Genomic DNA, 16,431 nt, shown 5'->3' on the forward strand with positions numbered 1-16,431 from the left:
CCCCCCCCCCTTTCACACATCTGTTGATCCATATAGGAGGTTCTTTGAAAACATTTTATAGAAGCCAGATTGATCAGCTATGTGTTTCCCACTGCATGGTAGCCAACAGCCTTCTTCATCTGATCTGATCCCCAGTGACTTCTGGCCCTGGGGATTTCTCGAAGACAAAGTTTATTGGGATCATCCTGATAACTTGCCAGTGCTGTAAGACAGCATAATGTAGAATGTGGGCAACATCAATCCTGACCAGTGTGTTCTACTGTTGAAGAAACTGTGCAGAGGATGTAGTTTGTGGCATACCAGGAATGGCAGCACATTGATCAGTACAGCTCATGAATGTATAATGGATGTGAATAAAAATGTGTTATTTGTGCTTGTGTCGCCTTTCTCCTTACACACACACGCAGAAAAATTACATCTACGTTCAGTATATCACAGAGCGTATCCTGGTGGTGAATTTTGGAACTCCTTCCCCACCCTTCAGATATCGCTTCTGCATGACGATGTATACCTGTAAAGTTTCACAGCATTTGAATCACTCGTTGGCATCTTAAACAGGAGCACTTTTTGATCACCCTGTATATATATATATTTATCAGATTATTAAAATATGAAAAACAACAATAAAAGAAGGTATCCAGTTAACCAAAAGAACTGTTATTAATACAATGTTGTATGCAAATTATCAGATTATGTTTCATGAATGAAGATGACCTTCAAAAATCAGTTTATGAATTAAACAAAATAAACCAACAATACAATTTAAAAATTTCACAAAAGAAAACAAAAGTCATGGCATTTAAAGGTTGAGATAATGTTAGATCTAAAACAGTATAGAAAATAAAATAATAGAAAAGGTGACACAGTTTAATTATTTTAGCTGCATAATAACTCATTTAAAGATATAGATGAAAAAAATAACTATTTCAGAAAATCCATGGAACAATTAAAAGGACACTAAATAAAAAAACAGGATGAGAAGCAACTAAAATTTTATAAATTAACAGCACTTCCAATCTATTATATGGTTCAGAAACATGGACTGTTAAAATGCAAGCTGTAAGTAAAATCCAATCTGTAGAAATGAGATTTTTAAGAGCAATTAAAGGATGCACAAAATTGGACCATATAAAAAATGAAGACATCAGATGAGAACTGCTTAAGGGGTCAAAGCTGTATAACTGAGAGGAGACCTCCACATGGCCTTAAAGGAAGGCAGAGAACCGACCAGGGCTTCTGACCTAATGTCCAATCCTCACCTTCTCGTGGTGCACCCTGTTGGGTATCTACCTGGATACTGAACGAACGAGGATGGCCTGGCAATTTGGGATTTAGCCGACCAAATTGTATTCTTATTGGTTAAACCAAAATAAAAAATGATGGTACAACATGACAAAATTTCATGCCGGCTGGGGCATCGCCCGGTTAAACAAGGCCCCTGTTGTTTTCGCCAAGGAACTAAGGCAAACAGCAAAAAGTCAGCTACTGGAACAAATCTGAAAACACACCCCAATCCAACATCACCAGAGTTAAAGATCAGTACTATCAACATAAGAAGCCTGAATTCTTGTAGACAGGCTTATACGTTGGTTATGCATTATTAAAACACTTAAGGAATTGAACAACGTAGTTAAGGATATAAATTAAATTATACTTTAATAAATATTTTCCGATATTTCAGCAACGTCACATTGCCATCTTCTAAAGGAACTTACAAAAAAAGGCACGTGTTTGTAGTGCCTACGTGCACTACAAACACGTGCCTTTTTAACAGTAACCGGGAATGAAGAGATGAAGTTATTGTTCTCCTAAAAGTCCTGATGGTGCCCTCTAGCGGACTAAGTAGGTGTTCTTAGCCATTGGGCTGAAGGTCTGCTGATGTAAGCCTCCCAAATTTGGGGCAGTCGCATACAACCAAATTTGTTGAGGCTTGGAGAATTTCTTAGGGTTGAGGCTGATTCCATAAATAGTCTTTCGAATTTGTATTTGCTACGGTGTATTACTGTAGCTTTCTTCCACCGTATTCTATGGCATGTATCCAGAGCATGGTCTGCAAGACCAGAATGGCTGTACTTGTGAAACCGAATGTAGTCCTTGTGTTCAAAAAAAAAAGTCGTTTGAACAGACTTGGTCTGTTCAAACGACTTGGCCCTAAACACTGAACTAAATCACAATCTCAACTCTTTCTTTGGGGGGGTAGCCAATGGCTACCCCCCAAAAAAAAAAAAAATCCAAAAATATTAGAACCTACAAACCACAGATCCCTTCCCCCCCTCCACAACAAGGATTACTCTAAATCCATCACCATTCCCTTCATCCGAGGCACCTCGGAAAAGATTATCAAAATCTTAAAAAAGCATGACCTGACCTCCTGTTACAAACCTTACAGAAAATTGTCATCCCTTATCAGCTCCACTAAAGACCAATCACTTCCCCTAGACCTACCTGGTGTATACCAGGTCCCTTGCAGTTGTAAACTGTCTTACTTTGGCCAAACAGGCAGGACAGCGAATATCATAATTTCTGAACACAAGGACTACATCTGGTTTCACAAGTACAGCCATTCTGGTCTTGCAGACCATGCTCTGGATACACGCCACAGAATACAGTGGAAGAAAGCTACAGTAATACACCGTAGCAAATATAAATTCGAAAGACTATTTATGGAATCAGCCTCAGCCTTAAGAAATTCTCCAAACCTCAACAAATTTGGTTGTATGCGACTGCCCCAAATTTGGGAGGCTTACATCAGCAGACCTTCAGCCCAACGGCCAAGAACACCTACTTAGCCCGCTAGAGGGCACCATCAGGAGTTTTAGGAGAACAATAGCTTCATCTCTTCATTCCCAGTTACTGTGTTTGTAGTGCCTACATGCACGTGCCTTTTTTTGTAAGTTCTTTTAGAAGATGGCAACGTGACGTTGCCAAAATATTGGAAAATATGTATTAAAGTGTAATTTAATTTATATCCTTCATTACGTTGTTCAATTCCTTAAGTGTTTTAAGAAGCCTGAATGGCAAAGAAATGGAGCTAGCTGAGGAATTAGATAAGTACCAGATCACATAAAACTAATCACCCTTTAGGGGGTGACCGAAACAAAAAAGACAAAAACTGGTGAGCAATAAATACAAAATGTTATATTCAGGAAATGACAATCAAGGAAAAGAAGGAGTAGCCATAGTATTCAACACAAAATACGAGGCTAATCTTCTTGAATGGCAGTCAGTCTCGAGTAGAGTGATGTGGGCAAATATGAGAATGGGGAACTGGACAGTGAGACTTATTTGTGCCTATGGTCCCACAGAAGGTTCTACTAAGGTAGAACTGGCGGAATTTTTTGATGCTTTAGAAAAAGCAACTGACACAATGAAAAAGAAAAAGTTAGTCCTTGTTGGGGATCTGAATATACAGAGTAGGAAATGATTGTCAGACATACAAAAATATTTTGGGAAAATTTGGAGAAAAGAGCAAAACAAATCATAATGGCAAATACCTGTTGGATTTCTGCTCAGGATATGGACTGGTTATTACTAACACCATGTTCCAACATAAAAATGTGCACAAATTCACATGGAGAGAAGAGGCAAGGAATAAGAAGTCTCATTGACTATGTTATTGCTGATAGTGATGTTTTCTCCCTGTTGCAGGACTCCAGAGTGTACAGAGGATTTGAAATTGGAAGTTCCTCCCATCACTAGCCCACCCACAAAAATTTGTGGGTGGGCTAGTGATGGGAGGAAGCATGAAGGTATCTGTCAGTATGAGTAGGTTTTCTAAAAATTGAGATTTTAATACTCTCAGCACATCTAGTAAGCTTCAGGTCTAGAAAGGGGAGGCAGTCATCGGATTCTAGTTCAAAGATAAAAGTGATTTTTTCATGACACGCTTGTTTAGATGGTCTAAAAATAAATTGAGGTTGTTGATACCATCTTCCCAGATGAGGAAAATATCATCTATATAACGATACCAAAATTTTAGTTTAAGGGGGAAGGAGTTAATAGCTTTTTCTTCAAAATCGTTAAGAAATATATCTGCGAGAATCAGAGAGAGTGGGCTGCCCGTGGCCAGACCTGAGTTTTGAAAGTAGATCTTATTGTCATATTTGAAGTATCCTGATTTTATGCAATGGGAGAGTAAAGTAAAGTTTTTTGGATAATTTGTTCTTGAGAAGATCGAGGACTTCTTGAGCAGGCACATTTGTACAGAGAGAGAAACAATATCGAAACTGGCCATTAAATCTGTTTTTTTTAAGTTATTGTTTTCAATATTGTTTCTCTCTTTACAAATGTGCCTGCTCAAGAAGTCCTCGATCTTCTCAAGAACAAATTATCCAAAAAACTCTTTCGACGCACATGTGGCCTCTGTTTGGTATTGGCACACTCGTGACAGCATGTAGTCTATGTTTAATTGGAACTCAAGCTCGCAATCTGTTTTTCAAACACACTACTGTCTTTTGTACTTGTTCTGTTAATACAATTTTAAGTCTGTAATTTATTATATATTTCTTTGATTGTGATACCTGAAGATGTTGATTAATTCAATGAAACTACTAAACTAGTAGTATCTTTTCAAATACTACTAGAGATGCATGTCATCTCTTTATCTCTCTCGGTATCAGTCATTAAAACTTTTTAATAATATATATATTTAATGCTGGCCTGGTTGGCCAAGTGGTTAGCATATCTGCTCTCCAGCCAAAGGCTGCTAGTTCGAATCACACTGTCGGCATGACTGTTTGTGATTGTCTGTTGAAATACCGTAGTCGGCAGTAGATGGCATTGGTGTAATTGCAGTTAGTTGTAATTGGCAGATGAAGTGGTGGAGACAGAGAGTTGTAGAGTAGGTGCCCTCTCTCTCGATGAGTCTTTGGACTCCTTGGAGGTATCACGTTATAATAATAAGATCCCATGAACCACTATGTAGTTGCTTAGCTTTACAATTTATTGGCTCTGAAATACTGTCACCAGCCATTTGTTTCTTGTTCATCTTCACTAAAAAAGTTTCTCCATTTCCTCAACAACCCGAGATCTTTTTGTGATACAAAGTTTTCATTCATTTTGCCACGTTAGCCTTTTTAATCGCATCTCTATTTTTAATGATAGTACAGATTGTCGATTTTACCAAGTTATAATCTTTAGATACTTGAGAAATACTAGTTCCATTTTCCCATTTAGCTATAAGTTCTTTCTGGAGTTCAATAGTTGGTTTGGGTGCTTTCTTTTTCTATTTATTTTCATCACTGCACTTTTTAGGAGCCATATTAACTAATTATGAAATAATCACCACAACACAACTGAAAAAAAACAATAAACACTTTGAATTATGAGGGTGGTCTGAAAAGTTCTCGGCATAACAATGAAAAAACGAATTTATAATTTCAAAGTTATTTTTATTTTTCAACATAATCTCCCTTAAGACTAATACATTAATTCCAGTGATGCTCTAGAGCCATTATTTCGTCACTGTAGTGATTCTCTGTAAGATCTGCAAAATACTCCTCTACATCTGCGATCACTTCTTGATTCAAAGAAAAATGCTGACCAGTGAGGAAGATTTTTAGTTTTAGAATGAGATAGAAATCAGAGGGAGACAAATCTGGGGAATAGGGTGGATGTTCCAACAATTCATAGTGCAGATCCCTTAATTTTCCCATTGCCAAAACACCTTTGTAGGCAGGTGCATTGTCCTGATGAAAGATGATTTTTTTTCTTCTGTAAACCGGGTCTTTTCTCACGAATGTTTTTGTCTAGTCTGGTTAAAAGATCGGAATAATATTCTCCAGTTATTGTTTTACCCTTTTAAATATAATTAATAAACAAAATTCCTTTAGCATCCCTAAACACCGATGCCATGACCTTTCCTGCTGATGGAACCGACTTTGTCTTCTTTGGTGCCGAACAACCGGCTTCTGTCCACTGTTTTGACTGCTATTTGGATTCTGGTGTGTAATGGTGAATCCAAGTCTCATCCATAGTAATAAATCAACGCACAAAATCAGCTTTATTCTTGTTAAAACGCTCCAAGCACTGTTCAGAGATTTTCATGCGAGTACGTTTTAATTTGCTGTGAGCAAGCATGGCACCCATCTTGTGCAGAGCTTTTTCATTTGCAATTCTTTATGCAAAAGATATCCTACTCGTTCTTTTGAAATGTCTATAGTCTCAGCAGTTTCATGCACTTTGACTCGCCGGTCATCCAATACCATATCGTTCACTTGATCAATGACTTCTGGTCACCAGAAATACTGTCGAAACACTTTTTGGACGTTCTTTACGTGGATCATCAAGGCTGGTACGGCCACGTTTAAACTCGGCAGCCCATTTTTTAATTGTCAAAAACGAAGGAGAAGAACGCCCATAAACTCTTATGAACTTCGAATGTCTTGTGGTATCAGCCCTTCTTTTACAAAGAATTTTATAACTGCACAATACTCAATTTTATCCATTTCAAGGGATACAGACAACACATTTGCTTCAGACTACTGTATAAAACAAACTACTTGATAGAATGACTTGCAATTTCATATGGATGATTATGACAGATGTACCAACTTAGAAGAAAAAAAATTGTGCCGATAGTGTTGCCATCTATGGTCGAGGCCAAGAACTTTTCAGACCACCCACATAGAGAGTAAATTTATCAAAATTATGATACATACTAAAGAGTGGATTCACAGTACAATAGAACCAAATGCACTGACGTGAACTGATCAACAACTGCAGAGATAATGCCAGCTCGCATGAGCATCGGTGCATTCATAAAGTGAACGACGTTTGCCAATTGGTACAATTATTTTTCAGTGGAAAAGTTCATAAAACGATTTTATGAACGATTTTAATGATATTACAACATCAAATGAACTAAATTATAAAAAAGGTGCTTATTAACCAGCTTATTTTTCTCTGCTTTTCAAACTAGCAGTTTCAGAGCGCATAGACATGTTACAGTTTACGTGCAACACTACGTAAGTGAAACAATTCAAATCGTAACAAATATAAGCTTTCAGGTCCTAATTTGGTGCACTTCACTATTGTAAAAAAAGTGTTACAGCTGTATAGGATCTTAAGATAACACTCTCCCAAAGTTTTGGCATATTAATGCAACCATTCTTGTTGAGGTTCGGAGAATGCTTCATAGATATCTTGCTGACTCTGAGAATAATCTTTTTGACCTGGAACAACTTCTATATATCACATTGGTTTCTTACATCTAATCCTGTGTGAACAAGTGCTGAAAGCATGGTCTGGCAGTCCCGACTTGACATATTAATTGTAGTGAATGTATTTTTGTTTACCAAAGGATATGTTAACAAATCTTCCTGTCTGTCCATAGTAGGCCAAGTTGCAGTCACAAGGAACTTCATGCACTCCAGGATATGCTAGAGAATGGAATTTATTCTTATAAGAGCAGATCAGAGTCGCTAATTTAACACGTTGTTTGAAAGGTCATGTTTTATCAGTACTTTGGCTATATTTTCTGGTGTACCTCTGACATAGGGAATAGAAAGAGTGATATTTTGTTCTTGTGTATTTTAGGGGCGGGGTGAGTAAGAGGAGCCATGTGGTGTTTTATCTATTTTATAGGAACTGCAGCCATTGACTAGGAAAGTATCTCAACAATATGTATGTTCTATGGAAAGAGCTGCATGATCATCAGAACAAATAGCCCTAGCTCTGTGTGTGAGCGTTTTTAAAATACCATACTGTTGGACTGAATAATGATGTGATTATGTACATATCTTCCTGTGTGTATTGGCTTTCTGTAAATGGAAAAAGATAGTGATCCATCTAAAAGGCAGTTGACTAATCTGTCAAGAAAAGACAAACGATTAGATTATTTTTCTACTGTGAAGTGAATTTTGAGTGTTGACTATTTAGATAGATAACACACAAATTCAAAGTGTCTTGCTCATGGGGCCAAATGGCAAACGCATTATCAACAAAGCATAACCATTCCAAGTGCTTGTGCATTTACAAGTGTTCCATGTAATAGTTAGCTAAAGTGAGGGGGAATGGGAACCCATTGCAGTAACATTAATCTGTTTGTAGATTTTCCTCTGTAAAGTAACCTGCATACATTGTAAATTTGAATAATTCAAAGAAATCAGGTTGGAAATTAGAATATACCACTTATACCAAATTTTTACTGTTTAACGAACAAAAGAATATCTATCTAAATAAAGAAATGATATCAAAATTAATCATTGTGTCTGAATTATTAAGGATGTAATCTTAATAATTCATGTTCCACCTTTCACAAATAGCACCGTCAATGGTGGCATTGTCTGTTGCTTGGAAAAATCAGCTTGAATTCTATTTAACCTGTTTAAATTCTATTTAGAATATTAGGAACCTGTATAAGTATTTTTCCCTTATGAAAACAAACATGCTGGCTAACGAATACATGAACTGATAGGCATAGCAAACTATGTATGTAAAATTAACTTCTCTGCAGTACCATTAATTAGTTTATATCAAGCCAAGTTCTGGATCATGACAGACTGTTGGACCTAACACAATAGGGGATAATTCTTAGATAAATTATAATTGAAAAACTAATTATTATTATTATTATTTTAGAATGGTCCAAATTAGCAACTTACATGACTGTTTATTTATTTTTTTTAAATTCCAGGAACAGAATACATGAATATCTTCCTGAGTATGCCTGTAAAACTGGATGGTCATCATTACTAAGCTTTAATGCTAAACCTGGTCCAGAACACAGAGTCCTTGACAGGTTTAGAATGATTTCTGCTAATACACCTCCCTACAAACTGTTAAGAAAATATTTGGAATTCTGCTGGTCTTTGCCTTATTATGGGTTAGTTTTTAGTATAATTATATGTATTTTTTTATATCTGTATATAATAGAATATTACACTATAAAATAATAGATTACACAATAATATTCTACAACATAGAATGACTTTTGTAAATTGTACTAATATTAAAATTTCTTTCCTAGAAACTAAAGTAATTTTTTAATCACTTTATTATGTAATAAAATATAATTAGTTGACGATATGTACTTCATAATGAAAAATATTTGCCAGTTTTATATTTTATATTAGAAGGGGAAAAAAATAATAGAAGTTATTTAGTATTTTCATTTGTTCTTCTTTGTATTTCATATTTTTTCATCTTTAAACTTTTATTATTATTATCATCAACAGATCTCCATGGAGTCAAGACACTTATTGCGGGAAGACCCACTTTCACATGCACAGCTCATCATACCTCGACTTAAATGCATTCACTGGTCCTGCACTCACCACACTCTCAAGCAATGCATTCCGATCACTCACCATTCTCCATGCAAAAAAATCTACTTCTCACCCCCTACCTCACACCCACCTTATACAGCTTCCAGGGATAGTCTCTTGTTCTCCCTCTCTATCCAGATATTCCATGAAAAATCTCATCCACATTAATCTGGTAATTACCCTTACCAACTTGTACATCTCAATCATGTCTCCCCTCTTCCTTCTGTCCACTAAACTCTGTAATTTGCATTCTCTCAATCTGTCGTCATATTCCACATTCCAGAGACCTAAAAACCAACTTAGTCGATCGTCTCTGGACCTTCTCCAACATCTCGTCATCCTTTTCAAAACCTGGCGACCAAATCTGTGCACAGTAATCCATATGTGGCCCGATCAAAACCTTGTACAATGGAATCAAAACATCTTTACTTCTACAAGTCACTGTTCTCCACATCTTTCCCCTAATCCACTGTGTTGTTGTCCTCACAATTTTAGCAAAATATCCATAAAATTTCGAGTCCCTATCTATTCTATCCCCAGATCTTTTATTTCCTCCACCTCCTCTAAAATATCCCTGCCAATCCTATACTCTTCATCTCATCTTTGCTTCCCAAATTTAAACCTTACACTTTGCAACATTAAACTGACATTCCCACACACTTGTTGATTCAGTCTGTTTAGGTTCTCTTGCAAAGCTTCAACATCTGCTCTACTTCTCGTAACTCTCCCCAACTTTGCATCACCTGCAAACAATTGTATATCACCATTTCAAGCCTTTCCAATGTCATTTACATACAAATTAAACAACAATGGCCCCTAAATATACCTCTGGGGCATGCCACTAGTGACTTTTGTCTTTTGGGATATCACTCCTCTCATACACAACTTGCTGATACCTATCAGACAGCCAATCTCCAATCCAATACACTAATGTACTATCCAACCCCATCTGTTCCAGTTTAACCACCAGTTTGTCATCTGGCAGTCTATTGAAAGTCTTTGTAAAATCTAAATACACCCAATTTTCTATTTACAGTAGATCAGTTCCAGAAAAAACTGTGTAAAAAAAAAAAATACAATGCATATGAAAAAATAGAAGAATGGTTCCAGATGTGAAAACCCAATACGAACAATAAGTTAAGTTAAGGGGATAATAAATCCCTCATTATTTTAAAGCCGGAAACGAAACTCTGAGATCGAAATCTAAGAGTTTCATGCCAAAGAACTATTGGTGAGTCCAAGCATAAGTCATCACCTGGGTAGTACAACACTAAGGCAACTTGTTGCAGAAGTAGAGCAAGCTCCATCACTATCCTTGATATTTTCTCACAATGTAAAATGCAGCTCCTAGGAGATGTATTACTGTTTTACATTATGAGGAGAGGTCACTACCCAGACCGGTTTCGACCTTTATTGAGGTCTCATTAGTGAGTAGGTAGACCTGGAATACCAAGGTTTAAGTGAACCGAACTTACATATACCCCTACTAACGAATTACCAGACCTGTGTACCCATATATTATTATTACTACCATAAAGAGCCAAGAGGCTATTTTTCCGGTGGCGTAAATTAAGTTAAGGGGATAGTAAATCTGGCTTTAAAATAATGAGGGATTTATTATCCCCTTAACTTAATTTACACTGCCGAAAAAATAGCCTCTTGGCTCTTTATCGAACAATAAGTTATTTTCAAACAAAACATGAAAATTATTGAATAAAACTATTTAATTTTAATGGAAGATTTTTTGGAAGTCTAGCTGACCCTCAAAGTAGTGCAAGACCAAGGCATACTTATTTAAAGTATATATATATGTGAATCTTTCTTAAAGAAACTAGTGTTACTAATAAAACAGAAATTTGAAAAGACCCAAATCTATCCCTCGCATATGATTTTTAGTTAAATTTTATTTGCTGTCACTTTCTGACAGTAGCCACATTCTTTTGTGTGAGACTATAATTAAATCACTTCTAGCACTTGAAACACTTTGGCATCCTGTTCATATACTGCAATGGTGAAACATTTTCTTCAGTAAAAGGAACTAAATTAGCACTAATTTCCAATAATTCTGAAGGTTTGTTTTTTTTTTCACCACAAACTATAATTAATCATTGAGATCCTGTTTAGACTAGATCTTTGTATAATTCTTCATATCGCACTATACATGACTTCACTTCACATTTAAACTGTTCTTGTTTAAAATATTGAAAATATTTTAATACTGAACAAATACTTGTTCAGTATTTGGATCATGTGTAAGAAAATGACTGCAATTTATTAGCCATTTGAAGCCTTTCTTTAATTAATCTTGCAGTGAGTGGAATCTCTTCATCATCATCATCACTTTTTTCTTTTTCATCGAGATTCTCAAGGACAGCTTCTATTATTTTGTCATCACTTGTCAACCATCAATTCTTCAATATCTGCAGACAAAAAAATCATCAAATCCTTCTCAACCAACTGCATGTGCTAATCTGATGATATTGGGATATTCAGTTGTATGCAAAGGTATGGGATTTTTCTTTTTCACACATTCTGGCCAAGTAGCTTTCCAGCATGCATTTAAAGTTGATGGTTTCAATTCTGATGATGCCAACTTAGCAAGTTTGATGCAATCCAAAATAGAAAATTTCTTCCACATATCAATAACTGTCAGTAAATTATCTAAAATGTATTGGAATGTTCTTCTTATGTAGTAAGTTTTGAAGGTAGCGATCACACCCTAGTCTAGTGGTTGTATTAGGTGGCAGAAAACAAAATTCCACATTTAGGTGTTCTAAAACAGGATGGCCAGGCACACTGTCTGTAATCAATAAAACTTAAATCCAGATTTTTTTTTTCCATCAAATAGCATTTAACTTCTGGACTAAAACATTGATTCAACCATTCATTAAAAATTTCTTTTGTAACCCAACCTTTTTTTGTTTGCCTTCCAGTGCACTGGTAATGTGTTAAAATCCAAACCTTTCATTGCCTGCAGTCTTTGGGATCGATTAATGAGTAATGGTTTTAATATATGATCTCCTGAAGCATTGCTGCAAAATAATAGTCACACAATCCTTAGCTGCTTTACTGCTACAACACTTTTTGTGATTTCACTATATAAGTTCTACTTGACATTTTTTTTCCAAAAAAGGGCTGATCTCATCTACGTTGTAGCCACCATTTTCAATAATTTTGGACAGTTTTGAAAGAAATTAGTATAGCGTAGAGTAATCCCTGATATTTAAAACATCAAGGGGGGGGGGTCCCTAAAAGTCAAGTTTAAGTACATATGTACCGTTCTAGGAAATGAAAATTATAATTATCATTTCCTAACATTTCATAACAGAACTGAATTCAAACAGAAATTTTAAAAGTAAGTGCCATTTGAACTCTGTTAATCAAAATATACTGTGTAAAAATAGAATTCCTTTTGTTTTCTAAACCGTGTTATTTCGAAATTGTGTAAAAAAAAAAGGCCGTGTAAAAAGAGAATTAGCTGTGCATCTGCCTTGTCCTGGTTCTCACTAGCTTCTCCAACATCGACCACAATTCCAGACAAGCATATTTTCCTATAATTCGAAGCCTTAGCAATTTTACCATCTTTCAACTCCTTTGGAACTTGGGCTAATCTAAGACTCATATTGAAAATTTAAGTTAAAGTTGTTAACTCCCAGTAACATTACCTCAAGATATGTGGTGATAGATACACCATCAAGTCCCATGTCTTTGCTGACATCCAGTTTACTCAATTCCTTATATATCTCCTCCTCACTCATCATCATTGAATCCTTCCCATTCCCACTGCTCTCAATTTCTGCATTATGTTACAATCACAAGGATGGATTACTTTAATGAACTGCTTATTAAACACCTGTACTATAACCTCCTCAGTGTTTATCATTCTTCCATTATCACTGACCAACATCATCGTCCCATAAATCATTCTTCCTTCTACTGGCCACATATTAAAGAAACTCCTTAGGATTTCTTTTAGCATCATAAGTGCTGCTCACACTGCACTTTTGCTACCCTTACTAAGTGAATTACCTTTCTTGCTTGCTCTTTGTACTCCTCATGTAATTGATAATCTCCACTCATCTTGTGTGCCTCCACAATGCCTTTTTTCTTTCAGATTGCATACTTCACCTCTTCAGTCATCCATTTTATACCTACCTTATTTAATCTCCTGACCTTTGGAATACACTCGGTCATTGCCTCTGCCAAATACTTCCTGAGTTGCAACCAAGCAGCACTAATTTCCTTCCCATGCAATTCCTCATTCCATGATATCACTACAAGCTGCATCCTGAGTTTGTTATAATCACCTGCCTTATAGTTCTAGATATAACCGTTTCTCACAAAAGTCCTGTTATAGCTGGCCACCACTCTACTAAACACCTCATGGTCCTTTTGCCAACTGCAGGAAAATGTGACACTTCATTTACAACAGTATCTTCTGATAAGATAATCAAATCCAAGACTTCGATCCATGTATGTGGCCTCTGTTACATACTGCTTAAGGTAGTTATCCCTTAAAAACTCAGGATTTAATTTCTTTGTTTTTCGGATGCTGTCTCTTCATTTCATCTATATTATCATAATTGAAATCATCCTTTTCTTATTAGCCTGACCAATTTGTCTAAACATTTCCATCTAAATGCCTTCCACATGACCAGGTCTATAGCAGCACCTTACTAAACATTTCATCCTGTCCACCTCCACTTCACGCCATACTGCTTCACAACTGCTGTCAACATTATTTAAAAGATGTATAAAATACTCAGAATATCTATTTCTCACCAAGGAATTAAATTATTTGGATTTCTGTTCGACATGGACTAGTCATTGCTAACACCATGCAACACAAAGAAGGGAAATAAGAAATAATTAAATACTTATTGACGTGTTATTGTTGATAGTGATAGTCTCAATTCTCTTTGTAGCAGATTCATAGGGGACCACTGAAATAGTTTATTATAATGAATAGCTTTGCTATGATAAATTTTTTTTAGAATAGCATTTGTTTGTGAGGCTTTGATTGGGCTTCTCAGTTTTTGTTAACAAGCAGGATTGTTATAATGATGTGTGCTATAATGAGAGTCAGTTGTATCACTTGTTATTTGAAATAGCAAGTGATAATCATTTAGCTTTGAGCAGAATAAAAATTACTATGAAATTGAAAAGAAAAATATGTATGACAGTTCTAAAAAAAATCGAAGTTAAGCAGCTTTCAAAGTGAACAATAGACACAAATATACAAAAATTATTAAAGACAAGTTGAAACTTTATTTTCACTTGGTTAGAGTATAATAAATTTAGTTCAATCCTTTATCCAAGTGTGAGCAAACAAAGTTTGCGCCTGAAAGTATCTTCAGGACTGGCGTAAGGTGGTACAACACCAGGGCAGTCCTTGCAAAGGTGGAGCAAGCTACCAACACTCCTATCTCAGTATCTCCCATAATGCAAAACACAATTCCTGGCGGATATGTCTAATGTTATGCATTAAGGGAAGGGCCATAACCCAGACTAGTTTTGACCTTTATTGAGGTCTCTTCAGTGGAAGCCAGGCCCAAGTGGAGATACCAGGCAGAAGCATTAGCAGGTCATCTCTACCTATAGGAGTTGCCAAATGGTGTGCCACCTTTTTTTAATAAATTACTCTGGATTTAGAGAAAGATGTTGAAAGTTTATTTTTCACTTGGTTAGAATATAATAAATTTAGTTTAATCCTTTATTCAAGTGTGAGCAAACAAAGTTTGCCCGTGAAAATATCTTCAGGACTGGGGTAAGGTAGTACAACACCGGCAACTCGTAGCAAAGGTGGACCAAGCTAACATCACTCCTATCTCCAGAGTAATTTAATAAAAAGGTGGCACACCGTTTGGCAACTCCTATAGATAGAGATGCCATTGCTCCTGCCTGGTACCTCCACTTCTGGGCCTGACTTCCACTGAAGAGACCTCAATAAAGGTTGAAACTAGTCTGGGTAGTGGCCCTTCCTTTAATGCATAACATTATACGTATCTGCAAGGAGATGTGTTTTGCATTATGGGAGATACTGAGATAGGAGTGATGTTACTTGCTCCAGCCTTTGCAACGAGTTTCCCGGTGTTGTACCACCTTACCCCCAGTCCTGAAGATACTTTCAGGTGCAAACTTTGTTTGCTCACACTTGGATAAAGGATTAAACTAAATTTATTATACTCTAACCAAGTGAAAAATAAACTTTCAGCATCTTTCTCTAAATCCAGAGTAATTTATTAAAAAAGGGTGGCACACCATTTGGCAACTCCTATAGGTAGAGATGACCTGCTAATGCTTCTGCTTGGTATCTCCACTTGGGCCTGGCTTCCACTGAAGAGACCTCAATAAAGTTCGAAACTAGTCTGGGTTGTGGCCCTTCCCTTAATGCATAACATTAGACATATCTTCAAGGAGATGTGTTTTGCATTATGGGAGATACTGAGATAGGAGTGTTGGTAGCTTGCTCCACCTTTGCAAGGAGTGCCCTGGTGTTGTACCACCTTACCCCAGTCCTGAAGATACTTTCAGGCGCAAACTTTGTTTGCTCACACTTGGATAAAGGATTAAACTAAATTTATTATATTAAAGACAAGACTGTAGAATAGTTTGCTATTTAGCAATATCATATTATTTTAGATTGGTATTTTTTTTTACCAACTGCTGATTTTGAATAAATAAAGAAAGAAAGAAAAAGGAAAGGATAGTTTATAGTTTTATCATTTATGTAATCATTTCTTAAATCTATTCATAAATGCATTATTTCTTGTAATCAGACATTTCTTTAGTAATGTTACATATAAGAGAAACCTTTTTATAGTTATGGCCTGTTGCAAACTGTTTAATTGTGATATTTATTTGTGAAAAGGACTCACCTATAGCAATTTTATTTCTGCAACTCAAACATTGAGAAAGGACAATATTGAACTTTCCAATGATGTTTTCATGCAATTAATTATTATTATTATTACGTGACACCTCCAGGGAGTCCAAAGACTCATCGAGGGAGAGCACCTACTTCACAACTCTCCGTCTCCACCACTCAAATCCACCAACAATAATGAACTGCAACTACCATCATCATCATCTACACCAATGCCAACACAACAATAGAACATGAAAAATCATAACAAGTGAATCAAGATTTTTCAGAAAAGTTCTG

At 36.0% G+C, this 16,431-nt stretch overlaps 1 protein-coding gene across 5 annotated transcripts in view; it reads left to right on the top strand.

Annotated features, from left to right (window-relative positions):
• The window catches only part of Bili (FERM domain-containing protein 8 Bili), a 360,304-nt gene that overhangs the window by 225,736 nt on the left and 118,137 nt on the right, over positions 1–16,431 (top strand). For all 5 annotated transcript variants that reach the window (XR_016548904.1, XM_090398633.1, XM_090398635.1 and 2 more), the window contains one exon: positions 8,636–8,824. Coding sequence is in view for 4 of the 5 variants with exons in the window: in XM_090398633.1 (XP_090254759.1) it covers positions 8,636–8,824 (189 nt within the window). In the remaining variant the exon portion in view is untranslated. The remainder of the gene's footprint in view (positions 1–8,635; positions 8,825–16,431) is intronic.

The sequence above is a fragment of the Typopeltis vanoorti genome, chromosome 10 (genome assembly GCF_054136105.1).
Source record: "Typopeltis vanoorti isolate ZY-2024b chromosome 10, IOZ_Tvanoo_1.0, whole genome shotgun sequence".
Classification (NCBI taxonomy): Eukaryota; Metazoa; Arthropoda; class Arachnida; order Uropygi; family Thelyphonidae; genus Typopeltis; species Typopeltis vanoorti.